Source organism: Rhipicephalus sanguineus, chromosome 5, assembly GCF_013339695.2.
Source record: "Rhipicephalus sanguineus isolate Rsan-2018 chromosome 5, BIME_Rsan_1.4, whole genome shotgun sequence".
NCBI lineage: Eukaryota > Metazoa > Arthropoda > Arachnida > Ixodida > Ixodidae > Rhipicephalus > Rhipicephalus sanguineus.
Window position 1 is genome coordinate 123,536,099 of NC_051180.1, and position 27,784 is coordinate 123,563,882.

The 27,784-nt window shown below is 47.0% G+C and overlaps 1 protein-coding gene across 1 annotated transcript in view; it reads left to right on the forward strand.

The window, feature by feature from the left end:
* Positions 1 to 27,784, forward strand: part of LOC119394947 (Down syndrome cell adhesion molecule-like protein Dscam2) — a 168,577-nt gene that overhangs the window by 11,577 nt on the left and 129,216 nt on the right. Inside the window, exons 5-9 of the mRNA XM_049416027.1 lie at positions 4,145 to 4,335; positions 5,389 to 5,664; positions 6,440 to 6,606; positions 15,822 to 16,071; positions 20,522 to 20,680. Coding sequence (XP_049271984.1) covers positions 4,145 to 4,335; positions 5,389 to 5,664; positions 6,440 to 6,606; positions 15,822 to 16,071; positions 20,522 to 20,680 — 1,043 coding nt within the window. The remainder of the gene's footprint in view (positions 1 to 4,144; positions 4,336 to 5,388; positions 5,665 to 6,439; positions 6,607 to 15,821; positions 16,072 to 20,521; positions 20,681 to 27,784) is intronic.

Sequence of the window (27,784 nt, forward strand, 5' to 3'; positions counted from 1 at the left end):
GAACTCAGCTCAGCCTTCCATTGTCTTTTTGCGCCGTCGCCAGGGGGGGGAGACCGTCTGCTACTACCTTCGACAAAGCTAGAATGATGGTCGTCGTTTCACAATCCACGATAAAGGTGGCGAGAGCGAAGACGACCATTATAACCAGTTGTTATTTCTTTTAACCTCAAATTTCTTGTGCGCTAGAACCAAACCGCTCAAGGCCTAAACATCTTCTCTTATATCACCGGCCACTGCAACCTAAAGCGTTGATTAAAGAGAAGGGAGCTTCGACGGCGCGGAGGAGTGTGGGCCTAAGGAGCTTCGCTCCTAAAAAAGAAAAGCTTCGACAGAACGGACGCGTCACACGAGTATCGAGAAGAAGCCAGGCGTAGTGAGAAACCGAGACCGCTACGCAGACTCGCAAGACAGAAAAGAAAGAGGAAGCTGCGAAGGATGTCGCATGCCAGTTTTGGGCTCTAGCCGCAGGGAATGACCGCTGGCCGAAAGGAGACCGTGCGGTGCCGAAACACGCCTTTTCGGGTGTATAGGGGATGAGATGAGAAAAGAGGAAAGAGGAGAAGAGGTGTCGTCCCGCGTATTTTTCCAGTCTTTCCTGGCTTCTCGGTCGTCGTCCTCCTCTGCCGTAGTATCTTGGTGGATGAAGACGGAGAGCCTCTTCACGTCGTCTCGCGCGCGGGCTCGTCCTTCACTTCGCGCCGAAGTATCTCGGTTGTTCGCTTGTTGCTCCTTTTCGGGGGCTCCCCGCGAATATAACACGCCGCGTACCGGTCAATATCCATATACCTCCTCGGGCCGCCCTCACGTTTATTTTCCGCGCTTCACCTACATTGCGTTTCGCAGTAACCTACCACAAGAATGCAAAGCACACGGTGTACGATATTCTGCTCGAGGCGTCACTCTGCCCTACGCTTTATAATATGTCGGGGACTAAGGAGACGGCACCCTCACGCGGGGTACGTAATCCGGAATCTCGAATATTGGGATTCAATTATATTCGCCGCTGCCCCATCCTAACACCCCGCAAAATAACACAGAGAACATCAATCGATGCGTGTCGGTCACGATCACGTAATGTCATACTCCCAGACGCCAGGTTTTTATACGACCAACAAACTACACCGCCCGACAGCTTCGAAGGAGAGAACTTTGGGCTTGTCGGTAGAGACTAATTGTAGAAATAATAAGATGTGCGGATACACACGCAGGAGAATCGAAACAGACAACACAAACGTCCTGCTATCAACGCGTCCCAGATTAGCCAGTGGCGCTGCTATTCGTGAGCATGCGTGGATAAGCCTGGTGTATACCTTCTTTTCCGCCTTAGTGTGACCTTTCGGTTGATAGTTGGTGTCTGTGTTGCCAACTTGCCTTCTCTGGCATGTGTCTTTGCACGCCTAACTTTTTCAGACACCTGCTGCCTAGTATACTCCGGCGCAGTCATCACATTCTGCGTTCTTCCACATTTCTTCCTGTGCGTGTTCCCTCTTTTCTTTTTTTTCCAGCTCCTCGAAGTTGCTAGCTGTTTCCTTCCCGCAAAAGCCTCCTGATCCAGATCCTTCAGCACAAACTCTAACTGTCCATACACAGCTCACCACAATGCGTGCTGAGGAAGCACCAGCACGTTCCCGATCTTCCTTTGGAAGCGTGTGTGGTCTCTGCCACGAACAAAATAGCATCGGCCAGTGGTGCGTCCTCCGAGGAGCTGCAGTTGTCAGCTTGGTTTCACTGCGGTCTGGGTCGATTGACTTTGAAATAGGTTTTTCGGCATCGCACTCGGGATTTCCGCCTGGACGAAGCTCGGCTGCCGAAAATAGAACTCTGAGTGGAGGAAAAGTAAACAGGAGGCGTAGAGGCTTTATCGGGGCGCGCAGAATCGAATTTGCAATGTGAATCGCTTAGAAGCGCGACTTCCCTGCCCGGTGTAGCTTACTCCAGACTTTGTAAATACTGACTAGCGTAAACGGAACGCTGTCGATGACAAAATAAAACAGCAAAGGTTGGGGACAATTGAAACACAAGGATGTAAATAACGCAAAAAAAGAAACAAGAGGGATTCTTAAAGGCAGAATTTCAGTACCGTGAAATAAGTAAGGCAGTTCATTGGCCTCATTATTTTTGTCGGGTTTACAGGCGCGGGAAGCTTTGCTATCTCATAAATAAAAGAACGTGGGATTTTACGAAGCCATGCCTTTGCCCTTTATGTACTATGTTTGGACCTCGCCGAAGGCTTAAGAACTGGTACTCACTTGCTTCACTTTACAGGAGAACGTTGCAATATTTGTATACACATTCAGGGTGTATATAATCTAAACGTAATAATTGTTGGGGTTTGCCGTCCCAATTGAGTGAGTGAGAACGTGCACCTAAATTTAAGCACACGGGCCTCAACCCTTTACGCCTCCATTGAAAATGCGGCCGCCATGGGCGGGATTCGATCCCGCGACCTGCGGGTCAGCAGTCGAGCACCATAACCACTAGACCACCATGGCGTGTTAATCTAAGCGTAACTCGCGAATAACGGTGGGAAGTGGTCTACTTATTTAAGCCTGCTGGTATGTGCAGGTATGCTCGAAGTGGCTTAAAGTCCTCTCTTAACTTGAATTTCTCGCACACTCCTACTGGATCTCTACTGCAACAAAAAAAATCGATTTGACGCACAATTTCCAGTAGAAGGAAAAGCTGAATCTGCACCTGTAACTGCTTTCATTCCTGATCAATATAAGACCAAAGCTTGTCAAACATGCTTGATCGAAAGGACCTGTGCTCTGTGTGTCGGCTCGCTTCAACATCTGTTTAACACAATATTTTGCGAAGGAGCCAAACTCGCCATCTTGTGGCATAAATAGCAATTACTGCTGATGCTCTCGCTTTGTCGATCTTTGTTGAAAATAATGCCTTCCTTGTGAATGGTTCTTTGTTTGTGTGTTAACAAAAAAGTAGACGCGATCTAAAGTGCTCTTTACTACAGTATGGGATGGCAGTTGGCTGTCGCTAAGATGAACAACAAGTACTAAAAAAGATAAAATGAATCAACAGGGGAAGGTTCGTAATCCTCTTTAGTAAAAATTTGGATGATTAGAAGTACTAAGTGCTCTACTATTGAAATGCAGTAAGCTGTCCCAAGTCGGAACACTAGCGCAAGCGTTTATAAACAGTTAATAGCCCCGACGGATCACAAAATACGAATGCTCGCGAATACACCCTGTCCTCGGGTATATTCACTCTCCATCATGCGATTGCAAAACCTAGCTAAAGCGAGAACATCCTGTGTGAATGAGCGAAAATACTGCGCGAGAACGTAGTAACTGTTTAGCGTACTTATTTCACTTTATTAGCGATATGTACAATTCTCGTTAGGCGGCAGCTGTGATCTCAAAAGAGAATAAAGCGAATGCAACATCGATGATGATGTATGGTGTTTCATGGCGCAAGGGCCATTTCATGGCCAGAGAGCACCAGGTCATGGGACAAAAGCTGTGAACAATGATTATGGTAAGTGGCTGTATAACGGCCTTAAAATTCCGCGCGCTAAGGCGGGTAAAACATGTAACTATTAAAATCATGGGAGTGATGTCAAGTGAGTAGTGACAATGAATGGCGTGTGGTCGTGATAATAAAACTATGGAGCAGCGACCTCTGTTGACAGGTCGTGCTACGGATTGCCTGGTAATGTCACATGAAAACTGCGCACAGTCTTTTAAAAATGGGAACAGTGACTCGCGTTTTAAGATCGGCTCCGTACCGACGAACATTGATGGGCGAAATGGTATTTGCTGTCGGTAGGGTAATGGAAAGTGTTGTTTTCTACGCGTGTCTAATTCTTTACACTGCATTAAAATGTGAAGCATGGTTAGTGCTTTACCACATCTCTCCCAAAAAGGTGGATCGCCACCGGACAGAAGGTATGAGAGTGTACTGTGTGTATGTCCTGTTCTTAGCCTGGTGAGTGTTACTTCTGTGCGGCGTGACTTTGATGCTAGCGGACAATTACTTAGTTACATAACGTGCAGTTTATTTTGTGTGTGCCTATCCCATGTGCTCCGCCAATAAGCCCTCAGCTAGCGAATGTAACAATGTATTCATGCATTCAATCACCAATCCAGCTAATAATGATCTAGCATAATTTCTCATTTATGCTTAGATGGGAGAGACTGACCACGGCGGGCACTGCCAACCCGCACAATGCCGTCGTCGTGGGAAGTTCGAGGCACGAACCGACCGAAGGATCCCTGTTAATCCGCAAGGTAGAGCCGCAGGATGCCGGAAAGTACCTGTGCCTGGTCACCAATGCCGTGGGCGAGGAACGGGCCATCATCACACTCGACGTGCGATGTGAGCAGTCTGCATCTATCACGATGACTGTTTTGTACCTCCCCACTCGTCCAAACAATCAGCTATGTTCACAATTCAAGCGCAGCGCTTATACAGGGTGTCTTTTTAACAATACAGATTTTTTATAAAAATGCTATTACAGTCAGGCCCCTGTCGCTTTCGCGAACAGTACGCCAACGCAGGAAAACTTCGCCGCACCGAAAATTGCATTCAAATGAGTAATTAACTAAAGCTAGTTAATTAACTTTAACGTGCAGAGCACTTTAGGGGCCCGGGCTTTCGTATGCTGTCATGTGCTGTCGTCGCTTGGCATAACGCAGACATAACTACGTATAAAAGAGGAAGCCAGTGAGAAATAAAAAGAGAGAGAAAGAAAGGAAAAAAATTGGAAGAGAAAGAGGAACAAATAGGAATAAAGAGGGAAAAAAAGGCAGAAAGAACTGGAAAAAAAAGAAACAAAGAGAGGAGGAAAGAAAGAGAAAACCGAAGATAAACAAAGAAGGCTGTCCAGTTCCGCACTTCCTTCAGGCTTGGCACCACTAGTACGAAGCTTCCTTAATTTTTTTAATTATTCAATTAAGGGCCGTTGTTTATATGGAAGAGTTGTAGTACGTGAAAATTTATAGCATGCCCATTTTTTTTAATCGCGAAAGACGCACGTAGTTTGAGATTATCAGGCTCAGTAGCAGGCTTAGTTTTTAATTGAGGCGTTGGGACAGCCGAGGTGATCTTGTTCAGAATGTTGCTGCAGTTCCTGGAGCAGGAACTGGAACTGGTCTAACCTCGCCTCCAAAAACTTTTTTTTTTTTCGCGGGCGATGGCGTCGCGGAACCCCATTTGAGAACCACTGTTCTAGACGAATTCGAGAAACTTTTGCGGTAATCGATTCGCGATGCAATAAACCTAAATACTGAGGACATTCGATCATTTGTTAAATAAGTAGTTCAGGACCTTCTTAAAGTAATATCTAATGCCTAGACTTCCTACTGTTTTTAGTGTTCCTTTGCAGAAACCTTATTCATTTCTGCCGTTATTTTTCCGCCTCTGCCGCAGCTCCTGTGGATGCGCGCCTAGAACCCGAGGTGCTGACCGCTCACGTCGGCCAGCCGGCATCCCTACGTTGCGTGTCGGCTGGTCGACCCCCACCCCTGATCAGATGGTTCAAGGACGCCCAGGAGCTGCTGGACGACGGGGTGCGTGTTCGCCTGCTCGATGACCGGCACCTCATGCAACTGGCCACTGTGGCCACCCAGGATGGCGGCATATACCAGTGCCTCGCCTACAATGCTCTTGCGCAAGCGCAGGCATCGGCGCAGCTCATTCTTGGAGGTGGGCCTTCAGTTTTCTCAGTCCGGACTATAAGTGAGTCTTAAAGACCAACTGCAATAAAACTGTAGCCAGCGTGAAAAGCCTAGTCGAAAATCGTGCAGATATAGAGGAGCCTCCGTGCTAAGGTTTAGTTTTGAAATGCGGGCGGAAACGTCACGGAAAGCTCGCAAATATAACCATTCTTGAAAAACCGAACAGAAAAAAATATACTACCATTTACCGTTCGCGGAAGGGACGCATGAAAATACCTCGACATATAACGCGCGACTCTTCAGCACGACCTCAGAGATGGGGGGGTCGCAGAAACGTGTCGTATAGGGGCGTGATGGACGGTGAACTTGTAGCCTGTTTCGCAGTATGTGAACTACTCGCGGGAACACTACAATACACATGTAGTGCTTTGTTCTATACGTATGTAGTGCTTTGTTCTGCATTAAACGTAGTACCAAAACGGTGGTCAGCGCCTGCGAGGCCTGCACATTTGCTTACAAACAAACAAAGGTTTAAAAATAAAATTCTTTTTGAAGCACTTTTCTGCACGTTGCGTCTACTTCGCGCTGTTCTGGGGAGAATTATTGACGTATTCTCAATGCATAACACACAGTTATATATTGAAAATGGTACCGGTAATATGACGAACAGAATTATATATATATATATATATATATATATATATATATATATATATATATATATATATATATATATATATGTTTCGTCGTTGAACTTTTGTTTACGTTTCATTTTACTGAATCCAAGCTCTTATTCCGCGCAGACACCGCTCCTGTTCTATTGGAATCACCCAAGGATTTCAAAGTGAAACCCGGCGACTCTTTGCTCCTCAAGTGCGAAGCCACGGGATCTCCGGCACCCAAGATAACGTGGAGCGTCGATGGCATTCCTGCTCGCCACATGAAGTCCAGCAGGGTCAACATCAGCGAGGTATGTAGTGATCTTTGAGGAAGCAACTTGTTCGCGATGTAACCGCTATAATAATTTTCGAATAAAACCCATCCCTCCAATTCCGCCAACAGCTTTATTCTCAATACGTGAAGCTGTTGCAGTAAGACAATTGGGGCACCACAACAACACAGAGCAACAACAGAAACATGTTCACTCCTTTCTTTGCTATTTTTTTATAAATTACAACCTTGATATTTCGCAAAGTTACAGTACTGCATATTTGAATACGACGCCACTGTCCTTATTCAAAAAACATGTCTACAAAAAGGCCCAGCCAATAAATTCAAATGCCACGCAACGTGCGACGGCACGAAAAATGGTAGCCATAAAATGAGGAGACGGAAAGAGAGCAGAGTGGATTTGTGAACAAACAGAGATATAGCCGATATTCTAGCTAATATTAAGAAGACAAAGTGGACCTGAGCGGGTCACGTAATCTGAAGGACAGATAACGGACGGTCAGTTAGACCGACGGAGTGGATACTAAAGGTTGGGAGACGTAGCCGAGGACCGCACAGGGTTAAACAAAGTGGCCAAATCGGGAAGTCAGCAGGCATAAACTAGAACCGATTCGCACAGCATACGGTAAAATGGAGACCTTTGCGAGAGGTCTTCGTCCTGTAGTGGACCTAAAATAGGCTGGAAATAATGATGATGACGTTGCGTTCTAGTCGACGCCAAAATATACAACCAGGCGATTGCCGCCATCTGTACACTCTTAATCATGTCCTGCTTAAAGTTGCAGTTTATAGCCCGGAAACGAGACGAAAAATCTAACGCCTATAGACTGTTTGTTTAGCCGGCACAATCTGTAGCCGGCGCCGCCCGTAGCCGTCCCGCGGCGTAGTAGTTTTCTCAGCGGCTCATATCATAGGCGGGACTCAAATAGGCCGGAGATTTTTCGTCTCGAATCCCGGCTAGTTACGAGGCCGGCTATGGAGATCTCCTCGTTCCGCGTGAGCCTAGCTACGGTGTGTCCCAACTACGGCACGTCCTAGCTATAGGCGGTATATGAAGCGGCGAAACAAGAAATTGATTTTAAGCCACCTTTTAAGCTCTAATCGGGGATTTGGAGGCTTAGACACATATTTTATGATATACATAATCCATATACACATATTACACTCAGAAGTAAACCACAGAAAAATTCACAAGAAACACTCGCGGATTCGAACTCGCGAACACTCGATCAGCAAGCGCGTACGCTAACCACTACACCACATCACGCCGCGGCGACAGCGTTGTAAAAGAACGGGGGTTTATATGTACCAATAGGTCGCTACACATTGGCGTATTAGTGCAGTGGAGATCGTTATTATACATGCAGCGTTCACTGATACGTAAGGAGACATTTTTAAATGACATTCGTGAAAATATATACGGGGTCACTCAAGTTATTGTTCGGAGCATGCTTGAAGCGAATTTGCGTGTTTTTTATAAAAGGTAAAACTGTTCCGCATATATTTGGCACTGGCACCTCAGTGACATTTAAGGAATCTTAGGGTTCATAATACCCCAGTTCTATTCACGTAAGCCGCCAGCCTGTTGCCTTTCGTGGATTGAACGAGTTTTCAACGTCAAGATTCGCTTGCCGTGGGACGTGAGCTCGGAATCCATCCGTGCCAACCGCACAGCGACGTAGCCGTAGCAACGACGTAGCAACGACGGAGATTAGCCGTGTTCTAAGTAACGTCGCTGGCCGCTTCACCGCCGATGGTTACCGGGCCGGTAGCCGATATCGTCACTAAGCCTATTCAGTTTATTTCGAAGCCGTAGTCGACGGTGCTTCAGAACAAAGCGCTCACGCTCATATGCCAGGATCTTTTACTTCTTACCGTTGTTGGCTCGACCCTCTCCGCGTAATAATTACACACTGAGATGAACATGCGCTGATAACCGTGGTATTGTCGGCAATATGTATAATATGCGAACACGCTCGAGCAGGTGCGGTGTGCCGCGCACGCACTGCAGAGGAACTTCACTTGTAAAAGAACTCATCTTGGTTGTAAACGTTGGATAGTGCACGTCGCTTCCCCTCAAACGAATGACACTATTCCCGCAGATATTATTTTTGCTTCAACAGAAAGTGCGGCCCACGTTTCGGTCGACCATGGAAGCGAGGAGGTAGAGCTGACTGCATGCAGCTTCGCGGTCGCTCGGCGGACTGCGCCGCTGAAGAAATGCCTCTCACATGCGCTTACTTTGGACGACACTCGCGCGACAGACGTGACTCGTGAAGTGGGCTGTCCACGCTAAAGACATGGTGGCTCGGCATTCGCCGTTGTCTGACACGCAGTGCGCAGGCGGGAATTGGCTGCTAACATGAACAGGATCTTATATCCGGCAGTAGTTATCGCCGAAATATTTGCGACGTTCTGTTACGATTCCATCAGTGGCCATATTTTTAGGACATCTCGATTCATGCGGGTATAGCGGTCCCGCCGCGCAAGTTAAATCACCTCATACTCGTCTCAAAGCGGAGAATTCGCTAAACTCACACTGGATGATACAGTCTTTTTCACATAAGTTTACTAGAATATTTTCTGGAAGCGCGAGTCCATGCAATGTACTATACGCAGTATTTGTGCGAAAGGCACCTTCATGGGCATGCAGTGCCTAACTCTATACAAGTTTCACCTTTCAATAAATTTTTGGCATATTTCGCAGCGATTAATACGGCGGTACACGCAAAATTGGCGAGCTACATCCACACAGCTGCATTTGCGATGCGCACGCGACTGTTAGTTTGTTGTGCTATATAGTGCATGGGATAGCCTTCTTGGGTTTTTTAAGTGTACACGCGACTGTTAGTTTGTTGTGCTATAGAGTGCATGGGATAGCCTTCTGGGTTTTTTTTACGTGTACACGCACTTAATTTTTTTATGTGCGGATTACTGAGAGGTGTTGCGCACACCAGAAATCCAGATCGTAGTATAGTGGTGCATTAATAGAAAATGAATTTGACACCATCGAGTAATAGGTTCTAGCGTTGCAGAGCTATGCGCAGATGCTAGAAGACAACGTATGGTCTATGAAGGATGCAACTTTTGGTGCAAGCTGGATTTTTAATTTTTTTATTGCGCACATACAAAGCGGTTTCGCCTCAGTTTGGCAGTCGTCACGAGGAACTTAAACTGCTAAACTATGATATATTATCCCAAGAAAGTTAACGTATAGTGGCCATTTGTCGAACATGAGGGTGTTTGACGATTTCTGAACTTTTTAGGCCAATGAAGCGATGTTATTACGAGGTACACCCACCGGCGTACGCACTTCGCGCTGGCACATATGTACGTTCCAGAGGACGGTAATTTAAGTATGCAAATATTGTTTTCCAGACTTACGCATTGCTTAACATGAATTTAGGAGAAAAGCGTGAACGGTTTTGCGAAATCTAGAAACCTCGTGGGAGCTCTACTGCTCGCACTTGATTTCGACAGCATGCCGTTGCTTTTAATAGAGCATTAAATTAGATATGTACATTTCACGGCAAACGATTCGCGCATTTGTCCAAGGAAGCATTTTGTTTTTCATCATTACCAACCTATTTTATGTCCACTTGAGGGCGAAGGTCTCTTCACTAATCCCCCACTGATCCTATCCAGCGTCTTCATTACTATTTTTTGTGTGTTTGTGGAATGCACAAGAACCAAGAAAGCAGTCAGGTTGCGGTATCCCTAATGCGGACTCCCTTGACGTCAAATGGCACGCCGTGTAGTGGTTGATTGTTGGCTAATGGAGTTTTAGAATTGTGTACGCAGACGTTGTGTTGGCTGGGCACGTACGCTATACTGTATTCGGAAAGTAACGTGCGTATACCAGTGTCTAGTCTTTGACAGATGCGCAGTGGCAACAAACACAAGAAATTGTGCACACGAAGCTGTGGGTACCGAGTTTTAATAGTGCCTAATTTTAACCACTTGGGATTTTTTTAACGTGAACCGACTACATCACATAGGAGAGTTTTTAGCTCAGTTTCCCTTTGATGGTTACCTAGAGTAACCACTACAAGTAACTTGGAAACTATAAGCATGAAGTGTGTTTAGACATGCGTATAAAACTTCGCATTCTTTTTTTTCCAGTAACGGCGGTTAAAGCATGGATGCACCATGTTCCTCGTAAATGTATCGTTCAGCGGAATCATTTTCGTTGAGAATGGCTTGACTGGCCCTATCAGCTTCATAGTTCAACAGTACCTGCTGTGTCTAGCGTGTATAAGCATACGAGAAACAGGTACTACTCACGTGTAAAAATAAGTATTTATTGTAAAAAAATACAAACAGCGCTAAAAGCAATGCTCAGCGCTGAAGGAAACGATAAACGTGACATCCGATATTCTGGTGCTTTTGATCATTTCTTTTGATCGTTTCAATGTTTCTTCAGCAGCTTCCCACCGGCAAAACACCTGGGAAACAGCTGGGTATTTCTCATTTCACTCTGCACAAGACGAAGCATTGAGCATACCCAGTTGGGTACGTGAGGACCTTAATATAGTACATTGTCAAGCACAAAATATTCGTATCGTACATCGTCAAGCACATATTTCTCTAGAACTGTGCCAACCGAACGTTTCAAATTCTCTTGCACTTGATCGCAGTAGAAAGGCTTGTTGTCGTACTCCCTCCAAAACTCCGGGGTCAGGCGATGGGCGGGCTGCTGGCATGTCATCCTGACGAAAAAAAAAGCAAGAAGACACATTCGACGTTATGTTCTTAGATCACCTGCCCTTTTCGCCCATCACAAAAAAACTTCTACTTGGGAAGCGGTTGTTCTCATTCTGTTGTACACCTTGTCGAATTTTGTTTAAATAGATAGTGTCACAGAACTTGGAAATTACAAAAGTGTTTTCAGAAGCTGCTAATGAAGCTTTCTTATAGTATTTTAACCATAAACTTACCACAGTTATGAAAGAAAGCTTAACATCAGTTCCTCAGAAATACTCGTCGACCTCCACGAAATAAATACATGCGGGCATTGAACGTCTGACCGAAGATGACTGACTTTGTTGAGCTTCTCCATGAAACTTCCAGTTTTTTTAGAAGTGAAGCTCTGTTTCGAATGTCGGCTGCAAGTGAAAACCACAGCACAGTCGCAATTTGATGAGAATCACGTACAAGGAAAGCAGTTTTACAATAGACTCACGATTCATTCGTTAAGTAAATAAGATTTTTAGACGGGAGTGAAACGCAAAAAAAAGAAAATGAATAAAAAACACAAGAAGAAAGATCGTATGCTCAGTTACAGCATTGTAAACAACACCACGGCCGGTGTTGCTTCTGCTGCTGCTGCTGGTGTGAGCTCCTTGCCAGTTGCTCGATAAAACTGCGCCTGGCTCTTGTGTCAGAAGGTTTTGTTACCTCCAAACGTATGCAAATTCTGTGTATACTATCACGAGGATGAACAACAATTATATCCCTTATTACGACTGCTGTATGAATTTTACTTCTCCGTAATAACATTAACAATGATCAATCCAACATAAAAGCTGCCAACGAAAACAACAATACTTTTATACAACCACGGTTATATATCGCTGTTGCATCGCATGAAATGATGGATGAGAGAACAAAAATGCCATCAACTAGCTAACGTCTAAATTACATATGACGCATTACTTTACCTTCATCGAGATCAGCAATTTGCACAGGCACCACAGCTGGTGCATGATGCACTGATGTACTTGTCCACACTTCACTTGGCACTGCATTAGACCAATGGGCAAATGTGACCCGAAACCACAGAAATCAGTGAAGGGGCAGAGTAAATACGCAAACGTATTCATGAGCATGAATGAGGCTGGCTTTAAAACTTTTAGAAATCAGCCAGCAAAACGCGTTTTAAAGACTGTCGCTATTCAGAAAGTCAAATTGCAGATTTTTCCTCCTAAAAACAAGAGATGCCGCTAGTCGTATCTATGAGCGCCTGATCCAATGAAACGGTACTAACGTCTTCGGTACTCGTAAGTGCAGTTTTATCACTTTTTGATTGGGGGAAAACTTTCCCGCTTCCCAAAGGTAAAAAAAGAAATGTAAATACGAAGTATAACGACCTACCATGAAAGGACGTCCTATCATCATTCAACTGCTAGCAATCCTTTGATTGCCGCATTGTATCATTGACCATAAATGCAGAGGACAGTTACTGGCCGAAAGATAAGAAGCCATGCGAGAGCTAAAATTACACAGCTTGTCAAGCAACACGAATTGATTAACTCAGCGACACCTGTCAAGAGCGACGAAAGCCTCTGAACTGTACAAGAGTTGACAATAAATGCGATCAGCACGACAACACGTGCGCGACTATAGAGACGGATCACGATTGCAACAAAGATAAGTACTCGTGTACTCGTATAGTTACTCGTACGCATACTCGTATAGTTATTTCAAAAGCCGGCAATAGAATATTCCGGCAGCTCAATACCATCATTCATATATATCAGCGCAAGCATGCAACAATGTGAACGCTAACAGCACGAGCATATATGTGAAGAAAGAACACTCACCCAGGCGGGTACGATGCGCCGGGCTGTGTCCGCAGTGTGCGCACCAGCGAGACAGAAATGACGCGAAAGCGTCGTGTAATCCTGCGTCAACTGCTTGCGTGTAGCCATGGCACGTGCAAGGGGATGTCGCTATGTCCTCGCAACACCCCCTTAATATTGAGATAAGAGAATTTTTCCATGGCGGCCGAGTACCGGCTCACGCGGCACGCTCAACAAACCACACCAACCTATTAAACATCCGCCGCTGTCGTGGAATGCGCGAAAACTAACCACTCGCGCCAAAAAAGCAACCCCCTTCCCGTCGCACAATATCTTCGAACTCTCGCTTTTACCTCCTTCCTTTCTTTTCTCTGCGCAAAAACAGCAGAAGCGGAGTGCAATGGAGAGTGTTGCAGCCCCTATTCTCTCTCACGCACGCAAGAGAGAGCGCGTAGTTAGCTCCATGCGTATACCTCCTCGCAGCATAGCTCGCCTTTGCGGCTGACGCTGTCGGCGCATGCGTATACACCGACGCTTGCGCCGACAAGTTATAACACGCGGGAGCATACGCTGAGCTGTAGCCAGGATTCTCACTTACGCGGCCCACACCGACGCGCGACTAATACTGCAGGCCGTCTATAAGGCGGCGGTGAAGGGTGCACGTTTTTTATATACGCTTGTCACGGCTAACTCCTGTTCGAAGGCCTACTATAGCCGGGAGTTTTTCTGAATTTTGAAGCGTCCCGCCTACAGGGCATGAGTTAGCCAGGACTCGATTAAGAGTGTAGATGAGAGAGCCAGCAGAGATAATCTTCAAAGGCTCAAGAACGAGTTCGCACTTCACCACGTATTTAGGACAGAAGGTGTAAGAGCACTTGCTTCGATGAAAACCTGAAGGCGCTGGTAAGGCTGAACGTCTAGCGGGCTGATGTGTATATACATTCAACAATCAGTTTCACTCTTTGGGGCGTTTATTTGTCCCGCCACAATAAGCATCGTTTCTGTGCTTTCATTCCGCGCGCCCGATAATTCTAGGTCACAATTGGCGCATGCGCTATCAGTGTGATATATCATTCTTGATAGGAAAGTGACTAGCGCCGAGTTTTCAAGAAAAGAAACGTGAGCAAGCCAATAAAACTCGTTGCTGGCCTAGGTGGTGCATAGGTAAATATAGGAAAGCGGCGAGACATGGTACAGAGACGTAGACGAGGGAACGAGCACAAGAGCACACTACCAACTGGTATATTTTCGAAAGAGCACTCAATTTAAATAACAGTTCCGTCGTCTACGTCTGTGTCCCGTGTAGCGCTGCTTTCTTAGATTTAAGTCAGTAAGCCAGATGACGATTATGTTTGAAAGATAGAAAGACTGCACAAAATGTTCAGATTGTTTTTGGGTGTAGATATTAAGTCAAAGATAATACACACAGACAATACAATTAATCACATATCGTTTGTCAGGGCGTGGACTCTGAAAAACTTGAACAGCCTCGCAACAAGAACGAAGTGTAATAACTGTGCGTATTTTAATGCATCGTAACTGCTTACACTGCTAACAAATGTAACCAATATAGCTGTGTGTGTGTGTGTGTGTGTGTGTGTGTGTGTGTGTGTGTGTGTGTGTGTGTGTGTGTGTGTGTGTGTGTGTGTGTGTGTGTGTGTGTGTGTGTGTGTGTGTGTGTGTGTGTGTGTGTGTGTGTGTGTGTGTTTAAACATGTCTGTTTTTGTGCTGTTTGCAAGACTGCCTCATCACGGTGTACACAATTTATTTCACCTGCCACGCAGAGTAGCATGTCAGGCCGCTAGCCAGGCAAACATCCCTAACCTTCATAAGGGCACAATCGGAAAGTTCGTCAGATGAGCGGGACGGCGAACTGTCTTCATAAAAAACTTGGAGGACGCTCAAGCTTCGCTTTCAAGAGTAGAACACGATAGTGTAATCGGACCGTGTTCGTATCGCCTTCCCAATCGCTAGCCTAGCTTCGCTTCTCGGTGAACACCTAAGCCGTGCCGCAAATGAAGCCAATGCACAGACGCCCTCCGGCTCCTATATCCATGCATGCGGCGCGACGAAACACGGTGGGGCGATGCCACTTAAATCGCGCCCATGAGCCCTTTGCACCATCTCGCGGGTGGTAGTCAAGCCTTTGCCACGCTGAAGCACCTCCGAGATGTGCGTGCCCCCAACGCTAAATGGTGCGTATAAATAGCTCGCCTTTAGTATGCTAGATTATGTATGCTAGATGATGTATGCGTGGTGACCGAGCGGCTAAACGCATCTCGCCACGGAGCGAGAGGCCGCAGCTTCGAATCCCCAGTCCCAATGGAAGCTAAGATATTTTATTATTTCTTTACTTGCATCTACTTCGAATTTTGGCTCACTGACAACGCTGATTTTTCGTTCACAACCAAGTACGCCGACGCTGACACCGGAATTTCTGCGAAAAGAGCTCTCTAGCGCTATCGCGTTAAAGTAGAAGCAGCACAAACGGAATAGCGTTGTAGCAGGGCAACACGAGCTTCGCTCGTTTGACGAAAAGAAAGTATACAAACGGAATAGGTAAAGTAATATGCAGCATATCTATCTATCTATCTATCTATCTATCTATCTATCTATCTATCTATCTATCTATCTATCTATCTATCTATCTATCTATCTATCTATCTATCTATCTATCTATCTATCTATCTATCTATCTATCTATATCACGCAGGCTTCTCACGGCGACAACCACCTGGCGAGTTACGTGAACGTTTCTCGCATCCGGACCGACGAGGCCGGCGTGTGGCGATGCGTAGCCGTCAACTCGGCCGGCGTGGCAGAGGCGACTGCGCACGTGGCCGTGCAGGGACCGCCCGCAGTGCGACCCTTTGGTTCCAACCGCACCGCAGTGGCCACCGAAACGCTGGAGATGCACTGCGCTCTGCTCACCTACCCGCTCAGATCTGCTCACTGGGAAAAGGGTGAGCTGAGTTAACCACTAACGTATCTGCGCGATTCCACGCATCGCTGTGTGTACGCCGCCGCCTTTGTGTTAAGTCTTCTCGCGACGCAGAATTAATTCGTTCTTCAGAAGTATCCACATTGTCGACAAGCATTAGCAACCACGGAAGTTCTTTTTTCTCTTCATTTTCTTTCAATCTCTCTCTCTCTCTCTCTCGATCTCTGAGCTCTAACCAACCCCCCGTTCCCCACCCCAGTGCTAAGTATCAAACTGTATACTCGCATTTGGTTGGCCTTGCTGCCTCTCTTTATCTCTCTTTCTCTCTCTTTGTCGCTCAATTTGTCCTCTCCCCAAGCACCCATTTCTCCACCCTTGTGCAAAGAAGCACTTGCTTCTGGATAACCTCCTTACCTTTCCTCTTCATCTCTCTCTCTCTTCTCTCTGTCCCTATATAGCTCTATGTACTACGCTAGGCCTATCCCATGAAGCTTGAGCTTTCGATCTTTCCAGCATAACTTATTACCGCTGCATCGTCGCATCGCGTCGCCATATGTAGCAAAGACTCAAGGTTAAGCAAGCTTATGAGCACGCATAATTTTACTGTGAACATTGCTTATGAGCCATGAACTAGCCAAAAAGTGACTTTTCTTGTGTTTTATTTTCTTTTCTTTTGCTATTTATAGCATACTGCAGCGGCTATTGACGCCGTCAGAGGAATGCATTTTGAAGCTAATTCAGCACGCCGCGCTGGAAGAATACTGATGCAGTAGCGAAGTAAGGGGACGGGGAAAGTGCATCGGCACACGCGATGGGCGTGCTGTAACGAGAATGAACCAAGGAACAGATTCCTTTTCAGAAACGCAAAAAAAAAGATGGCGCACCACTCTAGAATGCTAGAAAAGAAGCTGCAGTCCTGAGCTCAGCAACGGGCGTGAGGTTGCAAATAGGTACGTCTTTTTTTTAAGTGAAGTGCGCAGTTTAGTGGGTCCAGATGTTTTCATGTAAATGCGAGTCAGTGGTTTCATAGTTCAGATATACTAATGAAAACTTCACTATGCGAGTGACAGCGACTGATTCCAGAAAATTTGAGTCCCGGATGATCATTTCCAGTGCGACTAAGGACCGTAACTCCACGTTTTTATAGACCAAAATTTGCATTGCTCCTTGGGAACATCTATGTTTGCAGGGCGAGTGACAGCGACTGATTCCAGAAAATTTGAGTCCCGGATGATCATTTCCAGTGCGACTAAGGACCGTAACTCCACGTTTTTATAGACCAAAATTTGCATTGCTCCTTGGGAACATCTATGTTTGCAGGGCCAGTGCCACTTGAAACGAAGAACGATATAAACACCAGCCTCTCCTTATCTCCATGCCCACCGTCGGTGTCCGCTCGCCATGCGTTTGTTGTCATATCCCCGTCATCGATTTGGCATTCCAGCGAGGGCTGCACCGATAGCTGCCGCGACTACAGTCGAGAGCAATATATCCTGGTCTATACAACAGAGACATTGCTCGGATACACAGCACAGACAGCAAAAACCTACCGCTGAGTCGGCCGGTCATCTCGCTGCAAACATTAACAAAGATGTAATGAGACGCGGCCCGTAAGGTATTCAGCAGTGCCTCAAATATATGTTTTGTAGTTGACGAGTGTCTAAATACACTCATACTCAATACGGGGTTTTAAAGAAGCATTTCAAAAGAAATAACCGCGTACAAAAACCTGTAAACAAAAACTTGACTTCCGTCGAGATCGTAATTTTTTTATTCAAATTTCTTTGGAAAGGCTGCAAAGAAAGAAAGAAAGAAAGAAAGAAAGAAAGAAAGAAAGAAAGAAAGAAAGAAAGAAAGAAAGAAAGAAAGAAAGAAAGAAAGAAAGAAAGAAAGAAAGAAAGAAAGAAAGAAAGAAAGAAAGAAAGAAAGAAAGGAAGGAAAGATGGAAGGAAGGAAGGAAAGATGGAAGGAAGGAAGGAAAGAAAGAAAGACATGATTGTTTAAAAACGATGCAAAACCTAGTGTCCGCTGCGGCTCTAACTACATAATTCCCCTTATTCGTCTAAGCAAACTCAATTCTCCTCTTTTGAATACCTATACCTCAAAGCGCACGGAAGGCAAGCGCGCATGCTTAAACACGTAAGGCTCGTCCCATCACTTCTCACTTTCAAACCTTCCAAAAAAGCGTTGATTCTATCATCCGGGTACTGGAAGGAAACATTTCCTCCGAGAGCACCATCTTTCTCATCTTGTGTGGAAGGCGAGTATCAAACTCCTATTTAGGAGACAGATTAAATTTACGGCCGCCATTTGGTACCAACGGGAAGTAACGAAGGGTGAACGGACAACTTACTTAAATCCCGAAATCGCTCGAAAGTTAAACCTCACTCAGGAAATGTGTAGCCACCCTTCCGCTCCTCTCGCAGTTAAAAGAAAGAGCTCAATAAAAAAAGATACAAATGAAGGAGATTGAATCAAAACAATGCGACGGAAAATGCTCATCTTGCTTTTCTCGTTGCTTCGTTTTACGAGTGCGTGTCGAGCAACACACTCACACCGGAAGATTACGAGAAGCACAAAAGCTAGGAAGCAAGGTGGCTGTGTCGCAGTACTAGCTGCGCGGCCGTCGCTAATAAACTCGATTTCGCGCACTTGTCTCTGTTTAAGAGAGAAATTGAAATCAAAAGCAAGAACAACGCCGGCGGCTAACAAGGATCGCTCGATATAAGAAGCAGAAGCACAAAGAGAACAGCGGATCCTTCGAGAGAGTCGTTGGAAAGACACGCTACTCGCGTTTACATTTACTTCGACTTGCAGCATAACGGCGCTGTAGCACGAAGAGAAGGAACGTGGAAAGGGGGAGGGTACGGATCTTCAGAGCAGAGAAACGAAGTCGCTGTGTCGCCAAATGAAGAAGCACCACCGCCGGTGCCTCCCGTTTCTGTCACTCGTGTGTTTTCCGCGCTCCCACCTCGTTTGCATCGCGACAGTTTATTAGCTTTCCCACCTTTGTTTTCTCTATGATATCGTACTGTTTTTTAGAAAGAGAAAAGAAAGAGAAGAGTGCTAGATGCCTTCGCACGTTGCGGGTCTCGAGAGCGGTAACAGTGCGAAATTGGAAGATGGTCCTCCCCGGAAGTTTTCTCTCATTACGTTCCCCTAGCAACTGCTGAAAGGGAGAAAGAGAGGGGGTGCTGCCTGCAGGGACTGCGAGATTAAAGGCGCTGCTCTCATATAAACTGAAAATGTGGCCTTCCCTAATTGGTAGCTCCCTTTGGAAATCAATAGGGGAGAAGAAAGAGGCCCGTGCCATCAGGTTAGCTATGGCGGCACACGAGAGAAGGTAGCAGGAAGGACTCCGCCCTACCCGCCGATATCGAGGTTAAGCAAACCAACAAGATAAATACAAATGACGGAGCGAAATAAACCTCAGCGGGCTGTTCCGCCGTCTCGTTTCAGAAGCACCTCTACGTGACCCGCATCCGATGAGAGAAAAGTGCGAGGCAAATCCAAGCACGCAGGACTTCCTTTCGCACCGAGAAGCGGGATCAGTCACGTGGGGGAAGAGGGGCCGTGGAAAAGTTCACGGAGGAGGAGGAGGAGAGACGACATTATGAAGGTTGCGAAGGAAGAGAAGGGGAATATCGAAGAGAGACTCTGGGATCGTCTTAGTTAAAGCACGGTCCTGCTTGCAGTGGGGCGCCTCCTTCCTGCGTACACGGCCGTATATTTGCTTCCGACTTCGAACGTTTGTAGGAGCTTCTGATCCCGTTGCCGTGCATGATGCGCAGTCCGAGTAAGCCCCGGGCTGCACTCCGATCCGAGCATGGCGCGTGCTGGAGAAAAGAATCGATTACGCTGTTTTTCGTGGACTGGGCGTGCAATTTGTATACACGTAGAATACGACATACGTCGAAGTATTAGCAAAAGCACGTAGAGAACTGAGCCGACTTCCAGTCACAAATAGGCCACATAGCGCTTACGTGAGCATTGGCGAAAACATTTTGATGCATTGTCCATGGGAGCGGGCCAAAAGCTAATATCGCGAAAGCTTAAAGATTAAAACTTATGGTACTGTACATCACGTCCACGTGAGTGTCTAAAAGTGAAACAATGTTTTGCATTGAACAGAATATAATAGAAGGATCGATCACATTTCTTTCACGTTCGCACGCGATGGAGGCTGATACTGCGATCCCCTCCATTGGGTATGTGCCATGACGAGAGGTCAACAACAACAACAACAACGACAACAACAACAACTGACACTACTGGTTCTTCTGTCGATACCCCGACTGGTTTCCTTATCTTCCCTTCTATCTCTTTAGTGTTATTATAGAGCAGCTTGTCCTTCATCGTGTTTATCCATTTAACCCTTCTACTATCTGTTCCTGTGGTTAGCGTTTACCCTATGTTGCTTGGCGTTGAGGACGTATCGCTTTAAACAATGTGTCCTTCTGTGTTTGTTTCAGACGGGCGTAAGCTGCCCTTCCACCACCGCCAGAAGGTGTTTGCCAACGGCACCCTGCTGGTTCTGGCTACCACTGTCCAGGATGCAGGGAAGTACACGTGCGTTGCTACGAACGAGGAAGGACAGAAAGCCAGTGCCAGCCTGCACGTCACCGTTAAAGGTAGGCGCTGGTCAATAACAGCGAAGAAAATTGAAAAAAAAAAGAGTGGTAGTTGTTGAGTACCATTGTTTTGGCGAAATAATTTGAATTCTGAATTGGATATTTACGAAATAACCTTACGATGGTATTTTGTGGTGGTCCTTACCTTACGGTGTAACAACCGGCTCGCTAGGTGAGCTGTGCACAGTTTAGTTACAGGCGACTAAATTTAGTGACCGCAAGGTTTACGTCATTTCATTGCCGCGAACGATTTGCTGCTAGGTCTGCGCTGAAACTATGTTGAAAATTGAGTGCCTAGATAGGTTAACTCAGCCTTTGCTGCTGCAATTTCTCTTAAATTGTGTTGAGGCCCTCTGTACTGTCTAAACTGTCATTCGACGTCGGCCGAAGAGAATAACCAACCTATACAAACCACATATGCGTACCACGAGTCGCGTTGGAAAAAAATGTTTATTGTTTGCTTTTGAAAGCCTTGTACGCGTGCACTAGAAAACGTACGGCTCGCTGGCCACGGTCAACAATATCATTATTTTCTTCGTGTGCTCTCATTGAACATTCCTTGCGCTACAAAAAGGTATATACTCTACAATTGACATCTTTAAAGCATAATTTCAGCCTAGCTAAGCGAGTTGTTGCCGGCTGTTTTAAGAAATTGCGATATTCAATAGCTTTCACGACTTAAAAAAGTTCCCACGCTATCACTGATCTCTTCACAGCGGCTGAGCGTGACTCAACATTCATATAAATTTTGCGCGTAGACAATTCTTTTCAATGAGTAATCCACAAGTTTGCGTCTGGTGCTTTCACCAACACAGCTTTCGCCCTTTTTGCTAAGTACGGGCGCTTACACAAAGAGGACCCACTAAATTAAAAGGCATACCTCAGTCATCGTGTTAGGTGTGAACAATTTCTACACCTCTGTCTGCTCATGCCATTTCATCAACTGGCTTTAGTCTCAAAACTTACAAGTGTCCTCCTCAACACGAAGTTGTCGTGAAGCGTTCATTTCGCTTTAGAAGTGCTTTTTTTGCGGCTTTACATTACTACCGAAGCCTAATTCAAACTCACGCGCTCGTAATACTGCCGGAGAATAGGAACTGCCGTTTTCAAGGCGCCAAACGTTATTAACCTACTACACAAAAGACGTAGTCACGTCGTAACAAAAGACATCTCCACGAACAGCTTCATTTTGCGATTCTGGAGGGCGAGATGAACACCAATGGGGTGGCAGGCGGCGTATTGTCCCTATGTATGCATTGGCACGCTGCTTCCACTGAGCCAACACTCGAGTGCGTAGACTGAAATTGGATTCAAAAGATCAGACAACGATTGGGCAGTCGCAGTGGCAGCGAGCTGTTCCTAATTCCTCGGTGCTGTGCGGAGTGCTCCAACGAAATGAGACCCCGACTCTCGGGTGAGAGGCTATTTCGCCGGCGACTTGTGTTTACGCTGCGCTGCAGCGGCGCTAATTTAGCGCGGAACAGCGTTAGTTTCGTGAAGCCGGAAAGAGTGGGCCGTGCGACTAAGCTCGTGGCTAAAAGAGTGTGGTGCGCAGCGCGCACTGCTAAGAATTAATTTAGCGAGCACACGTCGCTTCGTGAGCCGCGCTCTCTGAAATGTCAAGGGTCGATTTTGCTTGATACTGCCGACTGTATTGTTACTATCTTGCCATAAAAATCGAGAGAAAAAAACGCATTTTACGGACACAAAATTAATGAGCGTACCTTACACTACAAATGCTCATTTGGAAGGCGAGGAATGAGCGCACTTGTTCGTCCGATGCCTTTTGTCGAAACACTGGTGTTCTATAGCTGCGAGAAGAGTGGTACCTTATGATTAACTGCAGGCATGCACAAATATCTGGCTATTCGCTTCCGAAGTCCACGGCTACCTCGAGTTAAATGAGTATTTCTACTCCAATGAGATGCAGGCGCTGGTCGGTGTGGCAAACCTGTCGCCTAAGGGTGCGCCACAACAGTGTAAAGAGCTCGGATAACGTTGCCAAGGAAAACTCGTTGGAGCACTATCTGCTCGAAAAGTGCGCGTTTCTGACACTACACAGCGCCCTTATTTCGACAGTCGTGCACGAGTGCGTTTACATTCCCATTCAACAGTGTTGTTGTCTGCGTAGTACGTCTTCGTGCAGTCAGTCAGAAAGTTTTAAGCGACACGACATCTGTGTAAAACATGAATTGCAGTGACACGCGGCCTCATACGTTCCATTTTTTACAGCGAAAGCTGTTCAACAACAGCCGATTTTGGCGCCGTCGTTGTCCGCCGCTGCTGCCGCCGCCGGTGTCCGTAGCCACTATCGCGCGAAAGAAGAAAAAAATGAAATGAGAAAAAAATATCTAGGATGGATGTGATTTCCATCCGGGCCCTCTGTGTGGCAGTCGAGTATTCTACCACAGAACCACGCCAATGCTTGAAACTCCTTCGCAAAAAACTCTATACCGGCGTCATTCCGAGCAAGGAATCACGTTAACATATGTAATATAGCGTGGTAGAAGAGTAAACCAGGCTTCCCACAATGAAAATTGCACAACGAGTTCGTCTTTGAATGCTTCCAACCCATTCCAAAGGGCTCAGCCATAATTATTCATCATCATCAGCCACAGCACAAAGTGCACATAATGCCTTACAGATGTGTAGCGGGTACCACAATTCTCCGCAGCATGGCGAATAATGACATAGTGGGTGTTTAGCTACTTCACAAAAATTATGATAATGGCGTAGTGGGTACCTTGGTACTGTAGTGGTATTAGTTGCCCCAAGAGTGTTTGCAACAAGCTCTAGAAAGGCCGCTCTTCCTGCTTTCGCTGTGACTGTTGCGTGTTCGGCGAAGGCTTGGCGATTTTTTTAGCACATGAAAATTCGTACAGAGTGCCACTTGCAACTGCGTTTATAAACAGTGTTGAAAGTGGCTCTCTGTGTGTGTTGTTGGGAAACGGGAGTCTCAGCTTGCGACTACTTCTGCGCAGAGCTGATAGACGGAGCGATCAAGGCGACGGTGAGTTAAGGCAAATTTATATACATATATACAGAGGCTTTACATATTCGGCGCTGGGGCCGACAGCTTATTGGGCTCGCACAGCGGTGCGACGACGACCCGCGATTTCTTCGTTCGCTGTCTCGCTGTCTCTCTCTCTCCGCGCAGCTTGGTTCTTTTATAGCCCTGGCCGACCCCTTGCATCAGCCAGTAGTGCGAAGCCTCCAATCAGGAACCACCGTTGGTCGCTGGCTCGAACCGGATCCGCGGGGAGGAGGGCTTGCCGCACGTTGCGGGAGAGATTTCCGTCGGTTGCGTCAGGCGCAGCGCCGGAGTTGCCGGGTATTGCGTAAGGCTCCCGCCTCGTTGCATCAGCTGGTGTTGACGCTGGTTGAGTCAGCCTCATCGCCGGAGTTGCCGGGGATTGCGTAAGACTCCCGCTTCGTTGCATCAGCGGGTGTCGACGCTGGTTGCGTCAGACGTTTTACCAGCTTGAATTCCTTGTCGAAGCAAGGAAGTTTGGGTTGGGAGCCCTGGCATAACAGCACCCCCGCCGCTAGACAATGCGCCGGAAAGACGAGCTGCTTCCACGTGGCTCGGATGCCGGGCGCGCTCGTTCGCCAGGTCCATCCAGGTTCACCTCCAGGGCCATGGGGACATTTGGCTCCACGCTTCGTTCCGTGAACAGATCCCAGTCGCCAGGCCGGATCCCGGCTCCAGTGGCTTGTCGCCAAGATGTGTCGACTTGCTTTGCTCGTCTCTTCTGACGATCTTTCGTATCAGCACTTGTTGATCGTTCTGCAACTTGTCAAGAACGGTCCGACAACAGACAACACACGACACAAGCAAGTGCCCTTGGTCACCCCACAGAACACCAGACCTAAATAGAATAATATATTCCTAGCTACCTTTATGTCGAAATTTTGTTCCCTCTATATCAAGAGGCACATGTGAGACACCAAAACTCTTAAAAGCAGAACTCAAAATATTACACGTGTAACAAACGCAATGAAACAGACTTCAAAATAATCTGGGCCCCTTGAGATCACTCAGGACGGAAGCGCTCAGCTGAGGCCGCAACGAGGACAAAATTTTGCCCCAATTTGCCTGCGAAAAACCGAAAGGATAGCCGAAGACGGCACTGATTAGAACGCGCGACTCAGTGCGTCTGCGTTCGCGTTTAGCTTTCCTTTCTTGTAACGAACGTTCAAGTTGTGCTGTTGGAGTATCATGTTCCACCTCAGTAACCGGCTCTTGAACAAATATTAGAGGAGATGTCTAGTCACTCTCACCCGGTACTACGACTCCCAACTCAAGCATTCTATCGATTTCCTCTTTCATGATCTGCTTCTGCACAGGGGAACATCGATATGGCTTACTACGGATTGGTTCCTCACATGTCAGCTCGATGTCGTGCTTAATAACCGTCGTTTTTCCGGGACGGCTGGAAAACACGTCTTTAAACTCAGAAACAATCCTCCTCAAGTCCTCCTTCTGGACTTGACTTAACCTTGGCTCCAGGTTCAACTGTTCCAACATCACCTCTGAACCCCTTTCGCTTACATCGCTAGAAGTCAGAATTTCTGCTCCTTCCTCCTCTGAAGCATTCTTTTTCTTTACTCTCACTTTTACTCGTTCCGTTTTTATCGAGATGTCTTCACGCTGCTCTCGAATGAGCGTCGCTCGATCAACCCTCGACAGCTCACACCAACTTTCAGCTACAGGCTTGAGCGTATTGCCCGCCTCGCCCAACGGCGCCACTTCGGTTTCTCCACCGACGGAGACGACGCTACCCGCTTCAGCTGCAGGCGGCTCGAGTAACCCATCCCGAGAGTTTTCTGTCCGAGGCTCGCTCGACTCGCTGCCAAGGTCACGCAGCTCGGCCGCTTTTGCCGGTGGTGGTGTACTACATGGAACGAGATCAAGTTCCTGTGAAAGCTTCCGCGCTTGCGATCGCGTGAGGGCCATGTACGCAACGCTGGGAAAGAACGATTTACCCTGCTCTTTGAGAAGCTGCTCCGAGTTGTTCGAAAAAAGATAAGGAAAACAATCTGGGAGAGCAGCAGACACAGCCGCTTCGGTGTGAAGCTTACCGAAAGAGCCTTCAATGATCACCGTAGCGATCGGTAAGCAAGTGCTCTGCTCCTCGGCGACCTGCCTGATCCATGCGCATTCTCCTGTCAAGTCGTTCGGAGACACTAATGAAGGATGGACAACGTCCATAGTTGCCGCTGAGTCTCGAAGTGCTCGACACGTTTTCCCATTGACGCTAATCTCCTGAATATACGGTTCTAACAACCGCATGTTCTTTTCTGATTCACGGATCGTTGCGAAAGCAACCTTTTGTTTACAATTTACCGCGATGTGCCCTTCTTTTTTGCAATTGTAACAGATTAGCGGCTTCCGTGACTCAAACGCCCGTGTAGTATCAGTGCGCTCTTTGGGAAGCTCACTCGACTTCTGCGCTTCCGTTTGCCCTTCCCTCACAGTCTCCTTCGTAAAAGACGGGTCTTTTCTGAAATTACGGTGCGGAGCAGGTTTTCGGTCATCAGGTTTTTATGAAAAGCCCTCTTTTCTCTCAGCTTTTTCAACACGCACGGCCCTACTGTGCAAGTTTCTACGAGTGTAGTACTCTTCAGCTAACTCTGCTGCCTTGTTTAGCTGTACTTCTCCAAGCTTATCCTGCAGCCAAAGCTTGACATCATCTTCGATACAGCGGTAGAATTGCTCCAATGCTATGCACTCTACCACTTTATCGCGATCGTCATAGACATCTTCGCCCTTGAGCCATTCAATTAAATCGGCTTTAAGACGAAACGCGAAGTCAACGTGTGACTCATTCCCCCTTTTTGCATACCGGAACCTTTGCCGGAAAGCCTCGGGTGACAATTTATATCTTCTCAACAGGGCCTCCTTAACCTCGTCATAGCTCTCAAACGCCTCCCTCGACAAACACGTTATCACGTCGGATACTTCTCCGGGAAGCAGAGCTAACAGGTTCTGTGCCCAAAGACACCGCTCGATGCCATTTCTATCGCAGACATGTTCGAACTTTACGAGATACTTCGCCATGTCCTCGCCCACTACGAACGGTGGCAGTTGGTCCCGAATTCTATGTCCACTAGCCTTAACCGTCGCAGAAGCTACGTTAGGCGCTTGCGAACACTGACGGAGTGCCAATTCCATTCTTTTCATCTCGAGGCGCTCTTCGCGTTCCTCACGCTCGCGGCGTTCTTGTCTTTCGGCTTCCTCGCGCTCACGGCGTTCTCGCCTTTCCGCCTCTTCACGCTCACGAAGTTCTCGTCTCTCGGCCTCCTCGCGCTCGCGGCGTTCTTGCCTTTCCGCCTCTTCACGCTCACGAAGTTCTCGTTCTCGTCTTTCGGCCTCCTCGCGGCGTTCTTTGATATCCGTCCAGGCCTCATCGACTTCCTCAGCCGTTACTCCCTCCTTCTGCATGATCTCAAGGATCGCTTGCTTTCGCTTCGCACGGCCCAGAGTAAGGCCGAGTTCTTCACAAATTTCGATGAGTTCCTTCACTTTAAGGTTCTCCATCGTTCACACTCGCCTCTTGCTATTTGCCCTCGTTAGAATCTACTTGCCGTATCCCCTATAAGTCTACTAGAAAGACACGCAAGCAATTCTCAACCTGCCGTGTTTACGCCCTCCGCATTAACTTTGGTTTCAAAGCGCTCCGACTTGGCTCGAAACAATCAAAGCTCACTCCAATGCTTCACACAACCTTCTCTAAACTACGATAACCTGTGCTAGAGAAGTCTGGTGAACTGAAGGGAAAACATCAGGCACTCACCGCATCGAGGTAGCTGACGCCGGCCGATCCCGCAGCTGCCATCCACTGTTGGGAAACGGGTGTCTCAGCTTGCGACTACTTCTGCGCAGAGCTGATAGACGGAGCGATCAAGGCGACGGTGAGTTAAGGCAAATTTATATACATATATATAGAGGCTTTACATATTCGGCGCTGGGGCCGACAGCTTATTGGGCTCGCACAGCGGTGCGACGACGACCCGCGATTTCTTCGTTCGCTGTCTCGCTGTCTCTCTCTCTCCGCGCAGCTTGGTTCTTTATAGCCCTGGGCGATCGCTTGCATCAGCCAG